Source organism: Saprolegnia diclina, assembly GCF_000281045.1.
Source record: "Saprolegnia diclina VS20 unplaced genomic scaffold supercont1.83, whole genome shotgun sequence".
NCBI lineage: Eukaryota > Oomycota > Saprolegniomycetes > Saprolegniales > Saprolegniaceae > Saprolegnia > Saprolegnia diclina.
Genome location: NW_008246150.1, coordinates 197,905 through 210,538, shown reverse-complemented (window position 1 = coordinate 210,538; position 12,634 = coordinate 197,905). Strand labels below are relative to the sequence as shown.

Below are 12,634 nucleotides of genomic sequence, written 5' to 3'. Positions count from 1 at the left end.
GCAAACGTAAGGAAGCCGCCGACGCCGACTTGCACTTCGAACGAGACGGCGAACCACTCCATCTTCATGGGCACAAACACCAGTACAATGAGGAGGTAGATGCGCATCTGCGCCTTGTTCATACTCGACGCCATATAGCCGTGAATGTCGGCCCTCATCTCTTGCACTTCGTTGATGACAAAGTACGACGCCGTGAGCCCCAAGACGCCGTTGTTGAACGATGCAAACCACGTGTTCATTCCAACCGCATCCGCAAAGAAGAGCAGCGGCAGGACACATGCAAGAGTTAGCCCCGTCGTAAGCAGCACCAAGCTGTGACGGACGAGTGCCTTCTTCTGAGGTAAGTCGGGAAGAGTAAGAGAGACGTCCAGGGCCACACTGCCGTCATGGAAGTAGCGCGCCAGTCGCCACAGCAAGGCTGGACGAAGCCCTTGCACGACAGCATATGCCACAATCACAAGCGTCACGGCCGAGATGCCAAACACCAGCACGAGGAACGGGGGCAGCTCGTCGGTGAAGAGCACGGACGACGTGGTCATGGTCAGCAGCAAGAGGACGTTCATGAGAAGTTGCTCAATGTACTTGCGCTGGCCAAAGAGCTCCCACTTGATCTCAAGGAGCCGACGAAACGCAACGTGCTCCAGACACGCCTTTTTCGTCTCAAACGAAGCGATGACGTCAGTCGATGGCATGTTGAGGACGGTGTGGAGCGCGCTTTTCTCAGCGCACGAGCCGTAGAGAACGTCCAGCTATGCAGTGTTGGGACCTCACTCTGATACTAATCCCCCGTCTGTACCTTGGAGAACGTCGCTTCGTGGCGACTCAGCGTGATGCAGTCGTCGAGAAACGTCTGACCGAGCTTGAGGCTGCACTGAATCGCTTTCGGAAAGTCGGCCCCGTCACCGCCAAAGATTTCGTCGGTTGTTTGCGTGATCATGCTCAGCGCAACTTTGTCGCGGAACGCTTGTGACGTGGCTCGCGTCTGTGCTTCCTTGCGAAGCATTTCGAGAATCTGTGCCTGGGGGACGTCGCGGCCGTTGTCCTTGGCAGGTTGCGTGCGGCAAAACACATCGAGCTTTTCGAGCACAGAACGACCCGTCTACGAGATAACGTCGTGTTTGTTCAACTACCGCATTTGGCACCTCGTCGATGAGCATAATGTCGGCCAAGTGGTTGACCAGGTACTCGGCCACGTCTCCATGGCCAGCAACAGCTGCGAGCATCAATGCCGTGCATCCCGTCTAACGTGGCGTGAGAAGCCTCTTTTAGAGTGGTGCTGACAATCGCACGCACCTTGTCGCGGAGATCGATGTCAACGTCCTTCTCGACCAGATACCGCACGTTCGGGAGGTGGCCAAGCTTGGCAGCGACCATGAGTGCCGTCTCACCCGCCTATCACAAGTACTTGTAACCGGTGGTGAGCACATTGAACCTACGTCGTCTGGCGCGTCCAGGTCGGCTTCCTCGGTGAGGTAGTCGAGCACGTATTCTGGCAGCGGCATGTGCATTGCCGCGTGCAGAGCGGTTTGTTTGGCCTACAACATCTAAGAGTCACACATAAAGTGTCCACTTGGCTACTTGAATGCATTTCATGGCGGCGTCGGTGTTGGGCAACCGTGCGAAGTAGTAGTCGGGGTGGCTCTTTGCCAGGGCCCAGCTGTCGTACACGAGGAGTTGGCTCGGGTTCGCTGCGGCTCGTAGCTCCTTCATGCGAGTCTACTCACACACATTCTCAAGTTAGTGATCTCGTCATTTTGACGAACGTGTACATCGTCCACGTCCTCGTCCACATTGTGGTCGGCGCCGGCGAGCAACAGCAAGCGCACGCACTTGATGCGTTCGTTGGCTGCAGCCAGCGCGATAGCGCTCATCTGCTCCTACGTCTCGATGGGTCCAACGTTTTATATCATGCGTGCCCACTTACGTCATTCTCGGTTTCGAGGTTGATGTCGAGTTGGGTTTGTTGGAGCAGCACGTGCAGCGTGGAGGCGCTTCCCGCTTTGCAGACGTGATGCAGGACGGCGTAGCCCTACCCCATACAGTGTAAACCTTTAGGAGATGAGCGTTTAGGTGTACCTTGTCGTCGCAATCGTTGATTGTACTGACGCTGGGATTGGTCTTCAGAAGGCTCTGAAGCTCGTTCCAGTTTTTGGACTCCGCCAACTTGATGTAGTTGGTAGCGCCCGATCGGTGCGTCTCTTGGCAAGCACCAAAGCAAGCCAGCGGAGGCTTCGCATCGAGCAGCACGTCGGGCTATTGCAAATGCATGAGCCAACCTGCCCCACCAATGGCAAGCGGTGGTACAAGGGTCGTTGGGTCGAGCTCGTGGTTGAGACGGACCATGACGCCCTCCAATGCCTTGAGAAGCGCTTCGTTGGAAGCGTGGTCGGGGTTGGCCAAACATGTGATCTCAGCTTGCAAGAGCATGTCTAAAACCGTCTCTCCGCTCTACGAAGAATAAGATCCTATTCTCGACATTTTTCATCATACCGGCGTTGCAATCTTCAAGGTGTCGGGAGTGCAGTACGGCAGGATCTGGTCGAGCACCTGCGTCGGCTTGGTGTTGTTGATGGCCTTTGCGGCGTGCATGACCACAGTCAGTCCGTCCTGCGGATCCCATGAGCAAGAGTCAAGATAGGGTCTTGTACCATGTCCTGGACAGACAGCGCAGTGAGCACTTTGGCTTTGCGTTGGGCTTCGTCGACGGGCTGCTGTGCCAGCCACGCATCGATGGCGGCGACGTCGTTGGCGCGCGCGATGCAGTGCAACGGGAATTGCGATCGAAACCCGGCTTCGTTTGCCAAGAGATGTTGGATACTGGCCTTATCAGTGAGCTCAGCCGCGCGCTTGCCGTCCTAGTTTGTCAAAACCATCAGACACACCGCCGGTAGAGCCGTTCGGAGTGCCTTGTTCTTGATGTCGACGTCGGCGTTGGCCGTGAGGAAGCGCTGCAGGTACTCGCAACACTCGTCTTCGTCGTCTATCGACTGAATCGCCATGTGCAGAGCTGTGTTGCCCAGCTAGACATCAAATGTAAATCATCCGCTGGTGCATCATTGTCTACCTCATCGGCAATGTTGACGCTGGCGCCCGCGCGCAGGAGAAGATCCATACCCCGGCTATTGTTGGCCTCGATACTCAGGTGCAGCGGGGTCTGTCCGTCCTAAGCGCACCAGTAATGCCTGATCACTCCTACTCGCTCGCTATTGTATATACCTTGTCGAGTTGATCGACCGACGAAAAGTGCGGCAGAAGCCACTGCAGTACGCTGTGAGCGTAGTCCCGTGCCGCAATGTGCAGCAACGAAGCCTACAGACACCCTACAGCGACGGAATTTCCACATAAAGCTGCACCTCGCCGTCCTTGACGTCCACTTGACCAGGTATCGCTTGCCAAAGCAGCTGAACGATGGCCACATGGTCCCGGCTCACAGCTTGGATCACCGTGTCGGTCGCATACTGCAGGTAGATTTGTCGACCAAAAAGCTCGGGCGAATGTCTATGGTACCTCGGGAATTTCTTGAAACCGAGGCGACTCCAAGAGCAGCTGCACAATGCGCTCGTGGCCCTCGGCAGCCGCCAGCGACAAGATGGTCCAGCCCTAAGCGGTTCGTGATATCGATACCGCAAGTAGAAAAGAACGTATACCTCGCAAGTGGCCATGAGATCGGCGTTGGTGACTCTTTTCGACAGTAGACGATATTCCACGGCGGATACTTGGTCGTCATAAAGGAGCTCGGCCATCGTCATGCTCGTGTCGTCGGTCACGATCTCGTTGGCGCCAACGTCATCGTCGACTGCATCGAGCAGCGTCTCACTCGACGACGATGCAGTCTGCAACTTGACTTTCGAGTACGTTGGGCGCTCCATGCTCGATGCGTTCGTCCCTCAATGTTGAAGAATAGGACAAATAGCGCGGTCGATATCAAATATTTCGACAAAAGGTCGAACATTCATGGTGTTTCGAAGCTTATGCATCGTCCTCGGCAGCCAAATACAAGGTGTTCGCAATAGCGGATGACGACGGGCGTACATAAGAGAATGAGAACCATTAAATCTTCAATCACAATTCACTATATTTGACTGTGGACGATTCGTGTCCACAGAGAGCTCCGATGGACGCTGCGGACGACTTCGATTTTAGACGGATCCGAATGGGCGATGTATCCGGATATCTGGCATTTTGGCCAATCGGGAACGTGTATTTTCAGTTGATCGGAAGCGGGCGATGGAGACGATGACGCTGGCGCGGGCGACGGCCGAGGCCGACCTGCGGACGAAGGAGGAAGCGCTCCAGGCGCTCGAAGGTACATGGGCGCGCTTCCTATCTCGTCATGGAGGTCGACGCGATCCAAGACGATGCGAATGATACCACGTATGGCAGACCAACGGTCCGACTGCAGCTCCGGGTCCTCTGGCTCAAGCCCCCGCTCGTGCATCTTCAGTGCCAGCTCTCGAGCAGCACGCCCGCGCCTTGAAGAGAACTTGGCATCAAGGCGACTGCCATACTGCCATCGGAGCGATCAATGGCTGCGGGCAGCGTGAGGTATGGCGCGTCGAGTTGCATGATGATGACCTTTCTTCATAGACCTGTTCAGCATGCACATGATCAACTGCTCGCGGTGTATACCGAGCATGTACTAACGTTACACGAGCCCTTGACAAAGATGGTGTCCTGAAGCGCGCGAAAGGCGAGGAAACGTCGGGAGATAGCGCCACTTCGTTACGGACGACGGTATCATGGGCACAGACTGCACATGCAGCGCACGACTACCTACCGTACCAAAACCAGCGCATAGGAATCTCATGGCCGATGGGTCGGCTCCATTGCCTCGGCGTCCGCTGCCTACGCGGACGCATGTTGGTTCGGTTGCGCCAATATGCGAAGAGTGCACCATCGCCTAGCGCCTCGACGCTACGACATCCTGATTTCTCTAAATCAGAAAGTAGGTAGATGGATGGCGATGCTTCAAGCCGTAATGACGGCGAAAAAATCACGTTATGAACAACTGCGTTGTATCCCAAAACACACATTGCACAGTGCATTTACCAGCGAGAATCGATGAAAATGCGGTTTAGGACATCGCAAATCAAATGCACAGCTTCAAGACGAGTATTTTGCTTGGTCATCACAGCGAACCTGCGTAGGCAATACCTCAGCGGCGATAAATTCATCGAATGAGTCTGCAAGCCTGCGTTGGCACTAAAACTGGCAATATGTGTCTAGAAATGGCTTGTGCCACGATTAGTGCTGGAGCCTGTAGGGAGCGCTAGATATTGCCAACGTCGACGCGACGAGGTGTTTTGAGCTCTCCAGAGTGTCCTCTATCACCTCGCCAAGTTTGAGCGACTTTGTCGAAAACTCGAGTTGGCCGACCGATGGACCCCACCGCGCACCGGTACGCCAGTGTGTCAGCATTTTAGCCAATCGCAACGGCTGAATATATAATATTCAATGGCCAATCCAAATTGAGGAATTGGCGGGTTTCAGCCAATCATCAGTACGCGTTCCAGGCACAATTCCCGACACGGATGTCCGATGGCCGTGTCATGTTGAAGCGCTTCCACGCCGCATCGGTCGACATGGCATCGCTGCAGCATGCGTGATGAGCGACCGAATCGGCCTGAAGGTGGAGCCCTGGCCAATACTGTCGACGGCCTCATGGACACGACGGCCATGTGACTACCCGAGATGATGCGCTTCTCCTAGACCCACAGATACAAGGCTACAAGCGATATCGCGCGTGCCTCGCGCGCGAAGCCATTGGCGAGCCCGCGTAGCAATGGACGCGTCTCCTCCTACACGCTCTCGTTGTGCACACTTCGGCGACGGTCGTCAGTACATCTACTGCTTGCATATAGGACGCGCGGTCCACCGGTGTACCAAATTCGAAGGGCAAAATCAATACATCCAACAATGTTCAAGTACCGGTAAATGCAGTTCCTTAGGCGTTGCCTCGGCTCGCCCGTTGCTTCTTGGGTGCGGTTGTCGTCTCCATTTGCTGGCGCAGCCCTTGCATCTCTAGCAAGAGCGTCTGAACAAGGCGCGTGTGGTCGTTCAGAAGGCTCTTGAGGCTCGCGATTTCGTCGTTTGCCGACACTGGTGCTTCAACGCGCTCTTGAGCCGGTGCAAAAATGTTCGCAATCGTCACCAGCATCCGCTTCGCCATCTCTTTCAACGTCGCTTGGTGCGACAGCTGATACAAAAGCACGCACTGGCCGTGGGGCGTCGTAGCGACAACGCCTTGCACGTCGGGCTGCCACAAGTCAATGATGGCATCCCGGAGCTTGGCGACCTCGCGCTGGACACGAACGGACGTCGTGGGCCCATCCGTGGCAGAGGCGAAAAGGTCGGTGGTTCGAGCCCTCGTTGCCGCGAAGAGCGTGAGCTCGGTGCGGAACACGCTCTTGACGTCCAACGGTGTGAAATGCCCGACGCGGACAAACGTTGCTTCGAATGCGTCAAGCGCGTCGTCAACTTGGCACTTTGCGGCCTCCATACTGCGCTTGGGCGCCTCTTTTGACGCTGCGTACTCTGTCAACGCGGCGTCGTCCTCAGCCGAGACGGGCCATTCGGCGCGTGGAAGTGTCTCGGTGAAGATCGGGTTCAGCAAGCCCGCAGGCTCCTTGAGCGATGGGCGGCGGAAGTCCATGAGGTCCATGCGCTCACTCTTGTTCATTCGCTGGGACATCTCCAAGTGCAAGATGCTCTGGGCGTAGCTTGAGAGGGCTTGGCTCTTGGCGCGGTTGAGCCCAACATCGACCGTCTTGTTCATCATGGCGAGGAGGACGTTGATGAGCAGCAAAACGATCGTCGCTGATTGGCACATGAAGAGCAAAGTGGCGCACGCCGTCAAGAAGCTTTCGGTCTCCGGATCAAACGACGAGATGGCGTCGAGCGGGACGTTCCCAAACGTAACAAAATATGTCGTCACAAATGATTGCCAGAGGGTGCTAAACTCTTTAACGTCTTTTTCGCGGAAGAGCTGGTAGAACGTGAGCGCGAGCCCGACTTGGACAACCCCAAAGAAGATGAAAAAATTGCCCACATCCACGAGAAGGTCGCCGACCATGGGCAAGAGAAAACTCACCGCCGGCACGACTTTGAGAAACTGCAGCGAGAGCACCCAGAGCACGATCGTGATGATGCTGCCGAGACCTGTTTGCACAGATGTTGACGCGTCCAGCCAGTGGAGCTTCATCGGGACGTAGACGCACACGATGATGAGGTACAGGAGCAGTTGCAACCTGGCGAGGCGCGACTTCTTTACCGCTTCCATGTCGCTCGTGGCCTCCTGCCGCTGAATGTACAAAAAATAGAGCGCCGCAAGCCCGACAAGAGCATGCGCCGTAGCGGGAAACCAATCGATGAGCTCAAAGTAGAGCAGCAGCCACAAGATGGGCACCACAAGAAGCAGCGTGATCGCAAAGGTCGCAACAACGAGCAGCTGCTTGACGAGGCTTTTCCGCGCTCGCAGCTTTGGGATCTTCATGTCAGGGTCGAATTCGAAAGACCGATCGTACGTGAGCCGTGCAAGGCGCCAGAGGGGCCGGGGCCGGAGCCACTGCACCATGCCGTAGCTGACCGCCACAAAGACGAGCGTGGCAGCGCCAGTGCCAAACGCCGCTGTGTTGGGTGCTCCGTCGGGCGAGAGCGTGCACGAGATGGTCGTGAGAATAAGCAAAAGTAGGTTGATGAGGCATTGTTGGAGGTACGCGCGCCGGCCAAAGAGCTCCCATTTGATCTGCAGCAGGCGCAGCATCGTTATGTGTTCCATGCACTCAGTCTGAACGCGATCGATCAATATCGGATCGTTGGTTTCGAGATCGAAGAGATGGTAGTGCACGCAATACTCGTAGTCGCGGCCAAAGATGTGCTCCATCTATATGTCCCACGATTGAGTAGACGACCTCTAACAGACACTAGTGTACCTCGGTGAAGCACACTTCATGGCGGTCGAGCTTGACGCAGTCGCTCAAGAAGCCGCTCGCGATCCCCGGGTCGCTGGTGAGGGCGTTAGCAAATCCGTTGGTGGTCAGTGCCTCCTCTGTGCCGAGCTGGCGCAGACGCTTGGCGATCTTGGCACGGTGCTCATTCGACTTGACGCGCAGTAGTGCCTCGGTCGCCAGGATTTCTTGAATATCGTCATGCATTGGTGGACGTGGCGATGCACTCGCAAGCACGGACGCAACGGTTGTCTACACCATGCACAACGATCGTGGATAATGTCAGAAGGGTAATTCAATACCGAAGGCGACAAGTTGAGGTCCGCCAAATGCAGCAATAGCTCCCGCACAATGGTTTCGTGCCCATGAAGGGCAGCGAGGAGGAGCGCCGACTGCCCAGCCTAGGCAAGGTATGAGGTGAGATCCTCATACCTATTCGCAAGCCACCTTATTGAGGACATCCATGTCGGCGCCGTGCTTCAAGAGAAAACCCACGTTAGCCGAGCCGCGCCGCGTGCATCAACGCCGTCTCCCCGGCCTAGACACCCGACGATCATTTGTCGCAGACCTTTGCTTCGGTTACCTCGTCCTTGGCGTCAAGATCGACGCAGTCGTCCACCAGCTGCTGGAGAATCGCGGTTATTTGGTTGAGTAGAATTGCGGCGTGCAATGCGACCCGCCTGCGTTACAACAAAGCCCCATTGTTTACCACAGCTTGCCAAGCAATGTACCTGGATGAAAGCGACAGCATTCGCTACAGTCTCGACGTTCACGGCGTAGTAGCGCGGATGTTCTTGCTTTACGCGCTGCTTGGCAGCAACGAGCTGGTAGCTCTTCTCCGTCTGGTCCCAGTGACGCACCGCGCGTGTCCACGCGGCCTACCAATGGGTTTCGCCTAGTCGTGCACAGCCGGCCATGTCTTCTCTTCCAAGAGCTGTATGAGCTCCGTCCAGTTGTTTTCGCTGGCGAGCTTGGCGAAATCTTCGTCGAAAAAACTACCCTCGCTGCATTGACCAATGCATTGAGTCACCGATGCCTACATGGTCGACGCGATATATATACATGGTACATGTACATCACTTGTCTACCTGCGGTGTAATGGGGCATTTGGTGAGCTGGGATAGCATCGAGATGCATTCGAGCAGCTGGATGTTCAAGTCGCTCTCCCATGCCGTTGCACACATGAGACGCGCCATGGTGATCAGTTCCAGAGCAGTCCGCCCGGGGTCCATACAGCTGAGGCACTCACTCCCCTCGATCGGCAGCTTGGCCTTGTTGCAGCGCAGGCACGACCAGAGTGGAAACGTGTACTTGTTGATGCCCGTGAGCTGGTTGGCCGCGTCGAGAAATGTCGCAGTCCAAATGCCAGTGTCCACGTCGATCGGTCCCACAAACGTGACGCGTGCGTACTGGCTGTCGCCCAGTGCGTACGACTGCACCATCGACACGGAGTTGTCGCGGACCGACCAGGCACCCACGACTGTCCATGGCTTGCCTGTCGTGTTGACATTGATACCGAGGAAGCGGTACTGCGTCTCATTCGGGCAGCGCACAAGCCGCAATTGCATGCTCCCGTCGAGGACTTCTTGGTCGCGGATGCTCGTGCCGGGAACCGGCGTGAACGGCACGTCGGTCGGCGGCACAATCGACGCCAGCCACTGGTCGATTTGCCGAAAGTTGCCATTGCGGGCAAGGCAGTGGCGTGGGAACCGCTTTCGGAACTCCGCTTCCGCCGCAATCGCATCCCTTATTTCCTGAAGCGGTTTGCTTGACGCCAAGTCGACGGCCAGAAGACCTTGCTACGTAACGATGAGCCTCAGTATGTGTGCATAGCGCATTATGTACCGTGTTGCGCACTTCGACACTCGCGTTGGCCCGAAATAGACGGTCCAACATGCGAAGAACTGTCTCGAGGGGCCTGCGCGGCTTGGCCGCGGCGCGATGCAGTGGCGTGTCTCCGTTCTACTCCACGATGAGGTGGATCCTTTTCCTTGCACACTACTTTGTCGACGGCATCGACACGGGCTTCCATGTTGACAAGCGCATCGACGCAGGCGTACGACGCGCGGCGCACGGCCATGTGCAGTGGCGTACGTCCACTCTAGAATAAGACATATTGTCCACCGTCCCAAATCATGTCAATGCAAGGTACGCGGTTGGACGCATTGACGTTCGAATGCGGTAAAAGTTCGTGGACCACGGCCCCCGCGCCGCACTTGACAGCAATGTGCAGCGCCGTGTTGCCTTTCTATGCAACCAAGGTGAGGTGTGAGGGTGCCACGTCATGAAGAATGATGGTACATGGTCCAGAGCGATGGTCGCCGATGTTGGGATCGCGGCCAGCAGTCGACGCACGATGCGCTCGTGCTTGTTGGCAATGGCACCAATGATCGGGAAAAGCTCATACTAGAATGCACAGCTATGACACATGATGCGATATAACGGTGGTACGTCAGGAATGCTCGTAAAGTCGGTCGCGGTGAGAATGAGATCGACAACTTCGAGGTTGCCCGCACGACAGGCGGCGCTCGAGAGGTTCACGCCCATCTACGTCGATAGGATGAGCTATTTGGACGCGTGTATCGGTGATGCCTTACGACATGGCGCGTCAAGTCGTTGGTCGTGTACGCCTTGGTGGTGATGCGGTCGACGACAGCGGCGACGTTGCCGGCGCGGAAGAGGTCGAGCATAAACATGCCCTCCACGTTTTGCATCAGCACAGGATCGTCCTCTTGCGTGATCTCCGAGTTGGGCGGGTCCATCGTCGAGACATCCAGCGGCGAGTGCGGTGCGACCGCGTTGTAGGCGAGCTTGCCGCCCGCTTTCCATTTGGTGTGCATTGGTCGTGCAATTACGGAATGTGAGGGATCGAAGCGACGCTGACATTCGATTTCGATGACGTGGAGAGCACACGCGAAGACAACTTTCGAAGATTATTATTGGTGTGGCGTCGACATTAACACATAATAGCGTGAGCACGCAATGAATGAGGGAAGGGTCACTCAGTCGAATAACTTAGTCCAGCGTACTAGTAGAACAAGCCCTGTGAAAACACCTCTGCGCCGTTTACCGTGTCCACTTTCTGTGGCCATTGATACACCTCTGACGCCGTAGGAGACTACCTCTCGTTGCGACACAATGCCCATCGAGAAACTCGCTTCTGCGTTGGAGCACTTTGGTGGAAGTCTGGTGTCCTAGAAGATGGAAACTGAAACGACTGGAGCCGTTTTATCTCTCTATCCTTCTATGCTTCACTGCACTATGTGATAAAAAACTGGTGAAGCGGAACGGCGGATAAGGCCGGCTAAGCTCGTCGGCTACGAAACACTCGGGAAATGTACTGCATGGAATCTTATAGGCCTTCCTTGCGTTCATTCGCTTCAAAAAATCCGCAACATGTTGAGTGGAGAATGAATCTGAAAACTCACTTCACGACACCATATATATTTTAGTTGTGGCGATGGCGAATCACTATATCCGGATAGGAGGAAGATGCACATACTAGTGCATCGTTCTCGGCAAGCCGTGCCGCCGTGATCGGTTCGTCCTGGTTCATGTATGCTTCTGCTACCGGTACACCACGCTATAGCACTGTAGTAAAGTCTCCATTCGTCTCTCAACGGTGGTGTACATACCCGAATGTAGACGCCGAGAGAGGGACGCGGCGTGGGACCAAGACCTCAAAGTTGGGCCACCATTTGCGGGGGATCGCGTCCATTTTTGCGAGGGCGACCAAAGCGTCGTCGCTTCCGAACTTATCGGATGTCCGACCACGTTCTTTGCAGTGGTTCCAGTCTCTGAAAATGGCGATCTGCAGTCGGGAACTTCAACAGTCCATCAATAGTACCTGGTACGCCGCCACCGGTGAACGTCGATGACACTACCGACCAGCAAAACCAACCCCTCAGAGCTCATTGTCTAAAGTTACTACCGGTCCCCCATCGTTGAGCAAAACTGTTCCAAGGCGCAAGACCATGGCGAAACGGCAATGTGGGCTTCCTCAAAACCAGCTGGTGCGAGAGGACCACGGTCACCTTGGTGATAGGCGTCACCAGCTGCCACAATCCTGCGGCAACCGATGGCATCATTTTTGAAGACTCGGCCATGGGCGCACGGGAACTTGCGCGCTCGGAGCTCGAGCACTCGGACTCGGTCAACGACATGCTGGCCGAGACGGCCTTTCCTGGCGGCATGGACGACTTGGCGACCCTGGTGATGCTCTTTGGTCGCAACCGGTTTAGCGCCATTCGCCACCGCATCAACGACGACGACGTGGACGACGACGACCTCGCCGCCACCAACAAGGTAATCGTACCAACGCATTGTGTGCAGCCAATGTAAGTCGCCATGCTTCATAGGAGGGACATACGATCCTGTCGCTGGCCGCCAAGTTTGGCCGCGTCGATCTCGTGCGCCTCGTCGTCGAGAACACGCGCTTCTCGGCCATTCCCGACGTACTTTTTCCTCCTATATCCTCGTATAATGACGTCATTGACCTAGTACGAATGGGCACCAATCGCGGCGGCCGTCGAGCACGACCGGTTGCCCGTGGTCGAGTACCTCTTTGCCAGCGTACCTGGCGCCAAGGACGCCACGTCGCCCTCGGTACGCGTGCTAAACTCGATTCCGTGTCGTGAGTTAGTATTTTCTCTTAGACAGGCGACTCGCTGTTGCACATGGCGATCCAG

At 55.9% G+C, this 12,634-nt stretch overlaps 4 protein-coding genes across 4 annotated transcripts in view; 2 read left to right on the top strand and 2 right to left on the bottom strand.

Moving 5' to 3' along the window:
• Positions 1–3,869, bottom strand: part of SDRG_15063 (hypothetical protein) — a gene marked incomplete at both ends in the record, with an annotated part of 5,179 nt that extends 1,310 nt beyond the window's left edge. The window contains 18 exons of the mRNA XM_008621225.1: positions 30–749; positions 797–1,099; positions 1,143–1,241; positions 1,294–1,392; positions 1,437–1,535; positions 1,579–1,716; positions 1,770–1,877; positions 1,925–2,029; positions 2,077–2,253; positions 2,305–2,448; positions 2,491–2,607; positions 2,649–2,855; positions 2,883–3,020; positions 3,065–3,163; positions 3,217–3,309; positions 3,354–3,458; positions 3,508–3,600; positions 3,717–3,869. Of these exons, the coding sequence (XP_008619447.1) occupies positions 30–749; positions 797–1,099; positions 1,143–1,241; positions 1,294–1,392; positions 1,437–1,535; positions 1,579–1,716; positions 1,770–1,877; positions 1,925–2,029; positions 2,077–2,253; positions 2,305–2,448; positions 2,491–2,607; positions 2,649–2,855; positions 2,883–3,020; positions 3,065–3,163; positions 3,217–3,309; positions 3,354–3,458; positions 3,508–3,600; positions 3,717–3,869 (2,997 nt within the window). The remainder of the gene's footprint in view (positions 1–29; positions 750–796; positions 1,100–1,142; positions 1,242–1,293; positions 1,393–1,436; positions 1,536–1,578; positions 1,717–1,769; positions 1,878–1,924; positions 2,030–2,076; positions 2,254–2,304; positions 2,449–2,490; positions 2,608–2,648; positions 2,856–2,882; positions 3,021–3,064; positions 3,164–3,216; positions 3,310–3,353; positions 3,459–3,507; positions 3,601–3,716) is intronic.
• A 358-nt stretch (positions 3,870–4,227) lies between these two features.
• On the top strand, positions 4,228–4,477 carry SDRG_15062 (hypothetical protein; the record flags this gene model as incomplete). Its single annotated transcript, XM_008621224.1, has 2 exons — positions 4,228–4,306; positions 4,356–4,477. The coding sequence occupies 2 exons, from the start codon at positions 4,228–4,230 to the stop codon at positions 4,475–4,477; spliced, it is 201 nt and encodes a 66-aa protein (XP_008619446.1).
• Positions 4,478–5,887: 1,410 nt separating this feature from the next.
• SDRG_15061 (hypothetical protein) lies at positions 5,888–10,786 on the bottom strand (the record flags this gene model as incomplete). Its single annotated transcript, XM_008621223.1, has 11 exons — positions 5,888–7,882; positions 7,932–8,198; positions 8,249–8,347; positions 8,678–8,824; positions 9,035–9,745; positions 9,792–9,908; positions 9,949–10,047; positions 10,099–10,194; positions 10,248–10,352; positions 10,398–10,493; positions 10,544–10,786. 11 exons carry the CDS (start codon positions 10,784–10,786, stop codon positions 5,945–5,947), a joined length of 3,918 nt encoding a protein of 1,305 aa, XP_008619445.1. The 3' UTR covers positions 5,888–5,944.
• Positions 10,787–12,049: 1,263 nt separating this feature from the next.
• On the top strand, positions 12,050–12,601 carry SDRG_15060 (hypothetical protein; the record flags this gene model as incomplete). The annotated part of the gene is made up of 4 exons (XM_008621222.1): positions 12,050–12,251; positions 12,305–12,400; positions 12,447–12,541; positions 12,589–12,601. Coding segments are annotated over 4 exons (406 nt in total), but the record flags the coding sequence as incomplete, so codon positions are not given.
• Between the last annotated feature and the right edge of the window lie 33 nt (positions 12,602–12,634).